Raw genomic sequence first — 12270 nt, forward strand, 5'->3', positions numbered from 1 at the left:
GGAATTTAGAAGATTGAGGGGGGATCTGATTGAAACGTATAAAATCCTAAAGGGATTGGACAGGCTGGATGCAGGAAGATTGTTCCCGATGTTGGGGAAGTCCAGAACGAGGGGCCACAGTTTGAGGATAGAGGGGAAGCCTTTTAGGACCGAGATTAGGAAAAACTTCTTCACACAGAGAGTGGTGAATCTGTGGAATTCTCTGCCACAGGAAACAGTTGAGGCCAGTTCATTGGATATATTTAAGAGGGAGTTAGATATGGCCCTTGTGGCTACGGGGGTTAGGGGGTATGGAGGGAAGGCTGGGGCGGGGTTCTGAGTTGGATGATCAGCCATGATCATAATAAATGGCGGTGCAGGCTCGAAGGGCCGAATGGCCTACTCCTGCACCTATTTTCTATGTTTCTCTAGATTTCTCGAATCTGCAGGTCCTCTTGTTTCCCAGATACTTTTGTTTCTTGAAAGACCAAGCCAAGAACAAGCTGGTAGTGGGGTTGTGTGGCTCTGTTGGTAAAATATTAAATAAAATCATTGGAAAGAGGTGGCATAGGGTTGGAAGGTGTAGAATTAAGGAACAGCAAATGTAAAAAACAAAAAAATCCCTGATGGGAATTGTAGAGACCTCCAAACTGAAGTAAGTATGTAGTCCACAAATGACAATGGGAGATAGAAAATGCATCCCAAAAGGGCAATGCAGAGGAGATGTACAAGGATGTTGCCTGGATTGGGGAGCATGCCTTATGAGAGTTGGTTGAGTGAACTCGGCCTTTTCTCTTTGGAGTGACGGAGGATGAGAGGTGACCTGATAGAGGTGTATAAGAAGAGGAGAGGCATTGGTTGTGTGGACAGACAGGTTTTTTCCCCAGGGCTGAAATGGCTAACACAAGAGGGCACTGTTTTAGGGTGCATGGGTGTAGGTACAGAGGAGATATAAAGGGTAAATTTTTTATGCAGTGAGTAGTGAGTGCGTGGAATGGGCTGCCAGAGACAGTGTTGAGGTGGAAACGATGGGGTCTTTTAAGAGTCTCCTGGATAGGTACATGGAGCTTAGAAAAATAGAGGAGTATGGGTAAGCCTAGGTAGTTCTAGGGTAAGGAAATGTTTGGCACAGCTTTGTGGACCAAGGGGCCTGTTCTGTGTTGTAGGTTTTCTGTATCTCTAAGGTGCTGCATGTGAGGTTGCTTAACAAGATCACAGCGCATGGAATTACAGGAAAGGTGCTTGTATGGGTCGAAGCTTGGCTGACTGACCAGGGAGAAAGAGTCAGAATAATGTGGCAATTCTGTTTTGCTGTCACTAACTAATGGTGTTCCATGGGGGTCAGTATTGAGACTGCATCTTTTCATGTTAAATCTGAATGATATGGATGACGGAATTGATACCTTGGTGACGAACTTTGCAGTTGATACAAAGATAGGTACAGGGCAGGTAGTTTAGAGCAAAGTGGGAGTCTGCAGATGGACTTCGATAGGTTTGGATAACAGGCAACTAAGTAGTAGATGAAATACAGTGTATGCAAATATATGCTCACGTACAATTGGTAGGAGGAATAAGGGCGTTGGAAAAAAAAATAAATGGGAGAAAATTCAAAAATCTGAGGTGCATAGGTACTTGGGAGTCCTTGAGCAGGAGTCCGGAAAGGTTTGCTTGCAGATTGAGTTGATAAAAGATGAAAACGGTAATGTTAACATATAAGAGCAAGGATGTGACACTGTAGCTTTATAACACATCGGTCAGTTCGCTGTTGGTGTATTGTGAGCAGTTTCCGACCTCCTGTCTGAGAAAAAGATGTGCTCGTATTGGAGCGGGTCTGGAGAAGGTTCATGAAGGTTCTAGGAATGAAAGGGTTAACTTAGGATCGTTAGACGGCTTTGACCCTGTACTCACTGGTCCAGAAGAAAGAGAGGGGATCTCATTGAAACCTATCAAATATTGAAAGGCCTGGACAGAGTGGCTATGAAGAAGATGCACCCTACGCTGTGTGAGTCTGGGACCAGAGGCCACGGCCTCAATGTATAGAGCATCCACTGAGAGCAGAGATGAGGAGGAATTTCTGTAGTCAGGGAGTGGTAAATCTTTGGAATTCATTGCCACAGATGGAGCAGAGGCCAAGTCAGTGAGTGTATTTTAAATGGATGTTGAAAGATTATGGGGAGAAGGCAGGAGAATGGGGTTGAGAGAGATAATCAATTGGACACGAAGGAATGGTGGAACAGACTCGATTGGCTGAGCAGCCTCTGTCTCACATCTCATGGCTCATGGACTGAAGAGGCTAGTGCGGTTGCATTAGGGTTAAGGTATCGTGAGGGTATCCACGCCTGGATTATTTCCTATTGATGCTGCCTGGCCTGCTGCGTTCCACCAGAATTTTCTGTGTGTCGCTTGAATTTCCAGCATCTGCAAATTTTCTCGTGTTTACACCCTGGATTATTGTATTCAGTTTTGGTGGTTCTGCTGTAGGAGAGAGGACGTCAAGCTGGAATGAGTGCAGGAGAGATTTACGAGAATGGTGCCGGTACTCGAGGGACTGAGTTCTGGAGAGAGGCTGGGCAGGTTGGGACTTCACACCTTGAAGTGCAGGAGATTGAGGCTGACATGATGCAAGTGTTCCAAACCCTGAGTGTCCAGAACTGGGGAACGTGCGCAGTCCTTTTCCCCACTTTTGTGGAACCAACAACCAGACGGCACTGGTTCAAGGTGAGAGAGGATTGATTTAATAGGGATGCCAGGGGAAAATTATTAATCCGCTCTCCCTTCCGGTTCATCGTTTAACTAACTCGATGAGTCCACTCTCAGGTTAAAGGAGCAACACCTCATATTACATCCGGGTAGTCTACAACCCGATGGCATGAACATCGATATCTTTAACTTCTACCTCTTCCTTTTCCTTTCATCAACACACACACCCGTCTCCTCCATTCTGTCTCCCCACTTCTCTCTTCTCCACTGTGGACCGTCTCCCTCTGGTTCCTCTTTTACTTCCTCTTTTCCCCATGGTCCGCTCTCCTATCCTATCAAATTCCTTCTTTTCAGTCCTTTGCATTTTCCACCTCCCACCTCTCAGCGTCTCACTTCATCTCCCACCTCCCCCACCCACTCACCTTCACTCTTACCTGGCTTCACCTACCATCTACCAGCTTGGACTCTTCCACTCCCCGCATCATCTTGTTCCAGCTTCTCCCCACTTCCAGTCCTGATGAAGGGTCTCGGCAGGAAATCTCTGTTTTGCTTTATCCCCCTCTATAGAAGCTACCTGACCTCCTGACTTCCTCCAACATCTTGTGTTTCTTACTCTGCATCTCCAACACCTGCAGAATCTCATCGGGACAGAGTGCAGAATGCAGAGAGTACATTGGGTCTCACTAATGTCGAGGAGGACACACGTGGAAAACTGGAAACAGTAGATGACCCCTGTTTGGGACCCTGTCTAGTGGTGAGGAGAGTGGTTTGGGGCAGGTCTAGAACTTCATCCACTTGCAGAGTTGGCTTCCAGCCCCCTACACCCCTCCTTATTGCTGTAAACCTCTCTCTTTTCTGGACAGCACTTCCACTTGGTGGTGATTTGCCACAATAACAGGAGCCCCTGATTTGTGGACTCTGTTGTCACCGGGTGGTGCTCTGCCGCAGTAACGCTGAGAGACAGAAATGTGACGCTGCAGACTGCTGAAATGTTTATTCAAGATTCAAGGTTGTTTAATTCCATTTCCAACAGACAAGTGTAAATGAGATCGAAATAGTTATTACTCCGGCTCCAAAGCAACACAAAAACACAATAGTAAAAACATATATCCACAGCTTATGTACTGTGCACGGATTGATCATATGATACTCTATGAAGATGCTTCATAAATACCCTATCGTTTGTGAATATGTTCTAAATTTCAGGGCCAAATCATCTCACCTCTGCTGGTAAATCATCCCATGTAATACACTGGCAAAACTGCACTGCTGGCTCCATAGCTACTCTAAGATTTCTTTCTGCTTGGGGATTAAAACTGTGCATAGAATTCCAGATGTGGCCTCACTAACACCCTGTGCAATAGTAGCTACACAGGCCCGTTACATAATCTCCACTCCCTGTGCGGTGAAGGCCAAAATACAATCTGCCTTTTGAATTACTTGATGCAGAACCAGAACGTCGTCATTAGATTTCCTTCCTTTGCTTCTGTGTTATCAGCAGATTTGGACATTTCCCATCTCGTTCCCTCCTCCAGGCAATTAAGCAGTGAATATGTTTACTGAACATACAAACATGTACCAGAGCCTGTCTGCAGGGTTAGTACTTTGCTCTGGGTGTAAGATGTGGGAATTCCGGGAATCTTCCCGTCTCCCAGACGGCCATATCGGCGCCCGGTGTGCTGAGATGCAGCTGATGAGAGAACGTGTTAGGGATCTGGAACTGCGGCTTGATGATCTACAGCTTATAATGGAACGTGAGCAGGAGATCGATAAGTGGGTGACTGTCAGGGAAGGGATGGGAAGAGCTCAGATAGCAGAGAGCACCCCTGTGGCCATCCCCCTCAGTAATTGTTATCTCGTTTTAGATGCTGTTGAGGGGGATGACCTGACAGAGGACGACCACGGCGATGCGGTCTCTAGCATTGGGTCTGGTTCCGTGGAGCAGAAGGGAAAAAGGAAGATGATCTCTGTTTTAAGTCATCATAACCTGAATCCCAACTTTGGCTATCATGGGTATCAGAATCATGCTGCACAGAACCGTCTGCATTGGCAGACTTTTTAGCTGTACTTCGAGTTACTGTGCAGGAAGGATAAATGTTAAAATCCATCTGTGGGTCGTCAGTGGTTGGCTTAGTTGTCAACTGAACTGCAGGAACAACCTTACCATCTGCCAGGTCATTCCCTATCAGCAAAGTAACATCTTCCACCGGTAAACTGGAGCATAATCCGATCTTAACAGGTCCTGAAACCAACCCTGACTGTAAAGTTACCTTGTGCAATGGAAAAGATACAATGCTGCCCCCAATGCCTTTAATAAGATTTACCTCACCAATGTCAGTCTCATCACCAAACTTTAGAATACTGTCTAATATAAGTGACTGAGAAGCCCTAGTATCTCAAAGAATTTTCACTGGTACCGGGGTTGACCCTTCCATTACTAATATAAACCCATCTGACATAAAATGATCGAATCCCTTCTTAACTCATTCAGACCTCTCAGTCCTTAACTGAGCCTCAACAGAATGTTCAGAACCCTGTGGGTTTATAGGTGCTTCAACATACTGATCACAGGCATGTGGGACTGCCTCCTTTTCCTTTTTCTTCTTCAGGACAGGACAATTAGCCATCATATGACCAGCTTTCTTACAATAGTAACAAGAAAGACCAGAATATTTCTCCTTCAACTGCTTCCCTTCATCCTCACTCTTGTCACTAAACCCAACTTCAATTTCTGGTTTACCCTGGTTATCCCTGCTACTCCTTTGGAAGCTCTTATTCTGGGTAAACTTAACCTTATGAGTTAAAGCAAACACATCTGCTAATCTAGCAGACTCCTGCAAAGTGGCAGCATCCTTTTCATTTAAATACGTCTTTATGTCATCAGGGATGCACCTCCTGAATTCTTCAGTTAAAACCAAATCTTTCAAGCTGTTAAAATCATCATTAACATTTTTATATGTGCACCAGCGGTCAAAACACACAAACTTCTCATAAGCAAATCCATATAAGTCTGGTTCACAGATTTCCTCAAATTTCTAAACTTTTGCCTGTATGCTTCTGGGACCAACTCATAAGCACTGAGCACAGCCTGTTACACTATGTCATAATCAGCTGCTTCAACAACAGTCAAAGCAGAATAGGCTCGCTGAGCCTTCCCCTTAATTACACTTTGTAAGAGAATGGGCCAACCCTCTTTTTGCCACTTTAAACTCAGAGCAACCTTCTCAAAATGCTGAAAGTATTTATCAACCTCTGCCTCATCAAATGGAGGTAGCAATTTAACTTTCCGACTGGCCTCAAACTTATCCCCAGAGTCTAACGCGAGACCCTTTTGCTGCAATCTCTCTATCTTTTCCAGCTCGAACAGCCTCTGTCTTTCTGCTTCTTCCCTGTTTTGCTGCCTCTTCTCTCTGTTTTACTGCCTCTCTAGCCTCAACCTGCCTCTGCCGTTCCACAGCCTCCATCTTTAATTTTTCTAACTTGTACGGGAGCCCAAGCTCACTAGGTTTACTTTCAGGAAACACCTCCAACTCCTCCACTTTAAACACACCCTCATATACATAATGTTCAGCTATTATCCTCTGCATCTGTAACCTCCTCATTGTCGATTTCACCTTCACAAGTTTTAACCTTTCAGCAATACTCAAAACGCAATCCTTCTGGTGTCCTTTAGTGCCTCAGAGGTTGGCGCTTCCAGACATCTATCAACATCCATTGCTTCTGCCACACAAATAAATCAAAAGGGATTTCACCAATGAAGTTGGTTAGTAATCTATACACCCCCAAATCTGTTCATATCCAGGATGCAGGCCCCAATTTTTTTATGAACCATAACGCTCTAGAAACGAACCAGCAGCAATAAACTACACCTGGAGTCTGGTTTTGATGTTAAATCCACTATCTTTATTAGCATCTACTAACAATATAGTATTTTAAGCAAGATAAACAGAAGTTAACAGTGTTATGCGTACGTGTGTGTAAATATAACTCCCAAACTATTGAACTCGGGGGAAACAAAGCTTGGAGTCTTGAGATGGTGAACTATGAAAGTTCAGTTCAACCACAGAGCAGTTGAGGAGAGAGAGATATTTGTAATCCAGGGTAAATGTCGAGAGAAGGCAATAACGTGAATTCAAGTTTCCATGGTGGTAAAACGAGAGAACAGTCGCTGCAGATTTTATCCGTCATCGTTCCAAATCCATTTACGAATTATCACAGGAAGTGACTTGTCACAAGGGGTATCGTCTTCAAGTGAATTACCACACCACACCCAGGCAAGTGTTAACACATAGGTGGTCTTCATAGGATACCCCAAATCCGATCCACTCCTATGGATCAAATGAGGTGACAACCACACATTTGATGTTCGCTGAATCGATAATTAACCCACCCTTGTGGGCAGAGGAAAGTTCTAAACAGTGACCCTTGGCCACCAGTTCCCTTGTTTCGAACCTTCCATTTTTCCTCCTTCATCTCCATCTGACTCTGAGTATCTGTGTCCTCGGTTAAAACAAGCAGCGAGCGATGTAAACAAGCTGCAAGTCAGACTGATTTCCATTCTTAATCTCTCTCTCTCTCTTAAAATGACAGTCCACAGAAAATGAAACCTAGGGATTCATAACAATGGCCCAGTGTGAACTGACTGGTGTGCCAGTAGGTGGGATGACTGAGTGAATCTCTTCCCACAGTCTGAGCAGGTGAACGGCCTCTCCCCAGTGTGAACTCGCTGATGACTCTGTAGGTTGGATGAGTGAGTGAATCTCTTCCCACATTCTGAGCAGGTGAACGGCCTCTCCCCAGTGCGAACTGACTGGTGTGCCAGTAGGTGGGATGACCGGGTGAATCTCTTACCACATTCTGTTCAGGTGAATGGCTTCTCCCCAGTGTGAACTCGCTGGTGTTTCTGCAGGGTGGACGAATCAGTGAACCTCTTCCCACAGACTGAGCAGTTGAACGGCTTCTCCCCAGTGTGAACTCGCTGATGTCTCTGTAGGTCGGATGACTGAGTGAATCTCTTCCCACATTCTGAGCAGGTGAACGGCCTCTCCCCAGTGTGAACTCGCTGGTGTTTCTGTAGGGTGGACAAATTAGTGAATCTCTTCCCACAGACTGAGCAGGAGAATGGCCTCTCCCGCGTGTGAGCTGACTGGTGTGCCAGCAGTCCGGATGACCTAGTGAATCTCTTCCCACATTCTGAGCAGGTGAACGGCTTCTCCCCAGTGTGAACTCGCTGATGACTGTGTAGGTTGGATGAGTAAGTGAATCTCTTCCCACATTCGGAGCAGGTGAACGGCTTCTCCCCAGTGTGAACTCGCTGGTGACTCTGTAGGTGGGATGAATCAGTGAATCTCTTCCCACATTCGGAGCAGGTGAACGGCTTCTCCCCAGTGTGAATTCGCTGATGACTCTGCAGATCGGATGACTGAGTGAATCTCTTCCCACAGACTGAGCAGGTGAACGGTTTCTCCCCAGTGTGAACTCGCTGATGTCTCTGTAGATCGGATGACCGAGTGAATCTCTTCCCACATTCTGAGCAGGTGAATGGCTTCTCCCCAGTGTGAACTTGCTGATGTCTCTGTAGGGTGGACGAATCAGTGAATCTCTTCCCACATTCTGAGCAGGCGAACGGCTTCTCCCCCGTGTGAACTCGCTGATGACTCTGTAGGCAGGATGACCAAGTGAATCTCTTCCCACATTCTGAGCAGGTGAACGGCCTCTGCCCCGTGTGAACTGACTGGTGTGCCAGTAGTCTGGATGACCTAGTGAATCTCTTCCCACATTCTAAGCAGGGGAACGGCTTCTCCCCAGTGTGAACTTGCTGATGTCTCTGTAGGGTGAATGACTGAGTGAATCCCTTCCCACAGACTGAGCAGGTGAACGGCTTCTCCCCAGTGTGAACTCGCTGGTGACTCTGTAGGTGGGATGAATCAGTGAATCTCATGCCACATTCTGAGCAGGTGAATGGCTTCTCCCCAGAGTGAATTCGCTGGTGTTTCTGTAGGGTGGATGAATCAGTGAATCTCTTCCCACAGAATGAGCAGGTGAACGGCTTCTCCCCAGTGTGAACTCGCTGATGTCTCTGTAGGTCGGATGACTGAGTGAATCTCTTCCCACATTCTGAGCAGGTGAATGGCTTCTCCCCAGTGTGAATTCGCTGATGTCTCTGTAGGATGGATGAATCAGTGTATCTCTTCCCACAGACTGAGCAGGTGAATGGCTTCTCCCCAGTTTGAACTCGCTGGTGAGCCATTAGGTTAGATGACTGAGTGAATCCTTTTTCCTTTCCCAGAAATTCAGCAGATGACCAGCCTCTACCCAATGTGAACTGACTGGTGTGTCCGCAGGTGGGAAGACCGACTGAATCCTTTCTCACACACAGAACAGATGAATGGCCTTGCCCAGTGTGAACTTGCTGATATACCTTCAATTGAGATAACCGAGTGAATCCATTCCCACTATCTGAGCAGGTGAACGGCCTTTCCCTTGGAAAGTTATGGGCATGTCAGTCGGTCAGAAGACTGAGAGAATACCTTCCCACAGTCTGAACAGGAACGATGGTCGATCCCTTGCTCCAGTTCTTAAATATCTTGACAGGGACAGCAAAACTGGCGTGCCGTGTTTGAGATTGCTGGAGGCAAATTCCTTCTCGTTTTTAACCTGTAAAAAGATTTACAAAATCCATCAATTGGTGTAGGACAACATTTCAGATGAGATTACTTGAGTTGCCAAGGTTTGATCTGATATCACACTGTTACAGTGAGGTTCAACCCAAGTTGGACAGAGAAATCATCTTCTGCATGGGCACAGTGCTGGTATCTGGAGTGACCATCAAATTCTCTGATGCTCTTCCTGTCTCTATAAGAATGGGGCATTTCTGCCATCTCCAATCTGTGACCTGGCTCAGTTTGACTCTCTCCATTGGTATTATTCCCTGTTCCTGCTGAGCCCCATGGATGCCTGGCCCCACAGTAACTGAAACACCCTCTCACAAATAGTCTTTCTTGACATGCATCTGGGATTTTCTTTTATGTATTATTAACTTAAAGTGCCACAGTTTTAACGCCATATAAAAAATTCCTGCTGAGATGAATGGTTGGTCCACACAGCTGTTAAAAGGACTTGGAGTGAATTTTTGTATTATTTCAGGTTCTTGTCACAGTCACAGAAAATTACAACACAGAAACAGGCCCTTTGGGCCATCTGGTTTGTGCTGAACTATTTAAACTGCCCACTTCCATACCCCTACCATCCATGTACCTATGCAAACCTCTTAAATGTTGAAATTGAGCTCGCATGCACCACTTGTGCTGGCTGCTCATTCCACACCCGGATGACCGTCTGTGTGAAGAAGTTTCCCCTCATGTGCGCCTAATATCTCACCTTTCACCCTTAACCCATGGCCTCTGGTTGTAGTACCGCCCAATCTCAGTAGAGAAAGCCAGCTTGCATTTACCCTATCTATACCCCTCTATCACAATCAAATCTCCCCTCGGTCTTCTACATTCTAAGGAATAAAGTCTTGACCTGCTCAATCTTTCCTTATAACCCAAGTCCTCCAGACCTGGCAAAATCCTTGTGAATCTTCTCTGAACTCTTTCAACCTCTTTTACATCTTCCTGTAGGTTGGTGACCAAAACCGCACACAATACTCCAAATTAGGCCTCACCAATGTCTTGTACAAAGTCAACAGAACATCCATCTATTGTTGTCAGTACTTTGGTTCAAAAAGGCCAACGTGCCAAAATCTTTCTTTCCATCCCTATCTAACTGTGACACCACTTTCAGTGAAATACAGACCTGTATTCTCAGATGCCTTTCTTCTACAGCAATCCTCAGTGCCCTAACATTCACTGTGTAAGACCTAGGTCCAACCAAAATGCAACACCTCACACTTGTCTCCATTAAATTCCATTTTGCATTTCTTATCCCATTATTCCAGCTGATCCAGATTGCACTGCAAGCCATGATAGTCTTCCTTGCTGTTCACGACACCACTAATCTTGGTGTGATCCACAAATTTGCTGATCCAGTTAACCACACTATCAACCAGATTACTGATATAGATGACACACAATAACAGATACAGCACTGATCCCTGTGGCAAACCACTAGTCACAGGCCTCCAGTCAGAGAGGCAACCATGTGCTACCACACTCTGGCTTCTCCCAAAGACAGTGACTCACCCAATTTACTATCTCATCTTGAATGCTGAGTGACTGAACCTTCTTGACCAATCTCCCATATGAGACTTTGCCCAGTGCCTTGCTAAAGTCCATGTAGGCAACATCCACTGCCTTGCCTTCAACCACTTTCCTCATAACCTCCTCAAGAGACTCTATAAGATTGGATAGACATGACCTACCGTGCACAAAGCCATGCTGTCTATCCTTTATCAGTCCACACCTATCCAAATACTTACAGTATATATCCGGTTCCTGCACATACATTCCAATAACTTACCCAAAACCTGTTGGGAAACTTTCAGAAACCAAAAGCAGACAACTAAAAAAAAAAGTCAGGTGAGCTCAGGGCATGGAATCATGATACTGTTGTCATTCATGCGTCTTGGTAGCACCCAACAGTCTGAGGCATTTAGAGGAACAAAATATCCTGGCCTCAATATCTCTTGAAAAGCAAGGTTCCCTGCACCTGTAACTTTTCAACTTTTATTTTAGCAGGCATGTATAAACTCTACATCCTCAAAATTTCACTTCTGAAGGCCTCCCACTTACCAAGTACTCCTTTGCCAGAAAGCAGCCTGTTCCAAACCACACTTGTCAGAGCCTTTCTCATACCATCAAAATTGACCTTTCTCCAATTTAGAATCTCAACCCGTGGTGCACACCTCTCGTTTTCCATATTTACTTTGAATCTCATGGCATTATGATCACTAATTTCTGTCACCAGCCCTGGATCATTTCCTAACAGCTTACTGCACACTTCTACGTCAGGAATTCAAATTACAGATTAAGGGCACATTTGACAAACTCTACTCCATCTAGTCCTTTTGCTGTATGGGAGTCCCAGTCAATATATGGAAAGTTAAAATCACTTACTGGAACAACCTTTGCATCTTGGCATGGTGCAATCTCTCTACAAATTTATTCCTCTAAATCCCTCAAACTGTTGGATGCAACCAAGTCCCCACAATGGATACAACTTCATAATTCCCTGTCCTGAGCTCATCTGGCTTTCCTACGATGCTTCTTGCATTGTGATATACACAGCTCAGCACATTCATCGCACCATGCTCAACCATTTGATTGCTGACTCTGTCTGAGGTCTGAACAACATCTGACTGATGTCAAGAAAACAAACTCTCCCTCATTGTCACAAAAACAAATGAGCAGATTGTGGATGACAGGAGGAATGGAGACAGGCTAACCCCTATTGACATCAATGGATCTGGGGTTAAGAAGGTGAACAGCTTTAAGTTCCTCAGCATAAACATCACCAAGGATCTCACATATAACCATATAACAATTACAGCATGGAAACAGGCAATCTCAGCCCTTCTAGTCCGTGCTGAATGCTTACTCTCACCTAGTCCCACCAACCTGCACTCAGCCCATAACCCTCCATTCCTTTCCT

General features: G+C 45.5%; 2 protein-coding genes across 2 annotated transcripts in view; both read right to left on the reverse strand.

Annotated features, from left to right (window-relative positions):
• Window positions 1-12270, reverse strand: part of LOC140208249 (NACHT, LRR and PYD domains-containing protein 3-like) — a 128629-nt gene that overhangs the window by 46639 nt on the left and 69720 nt on the right. The gene's annotated exons all lie outside the window — the stretch shown is intronic.
• LOC140208309 (uncharacterized) overlaps window positions 6560-12270 on the reverse strand; it is a 292599-nt gene continuing 286888 nt past the window's right edge. The window contains 1 exon segment of the mRNA XM_072276898.1: window positions 6560-8957. Within this exon segment, the coding sequence (XP_072132999.1) occupies window positions 7295-8957 (1663 nt within the window). The 3' untranslated portion in view covers window positions 6560-7294.

Source organism: Mobula birostris, chromosome 13 (genome assembly GCF_030028105.1).
Source record: "Mobula birostris isolate sMobBir1 chromosome 13, sMobBir1.hap1, whole genome shotgun sequence".
Classification (NCBI taxonomy): domain Eukaryota; kingdom Metazoa; phylum Chordata; class Chondrichthyes; order Myliobatiformes; family Myliobatidae; genus Mobula; species Mobula birostris.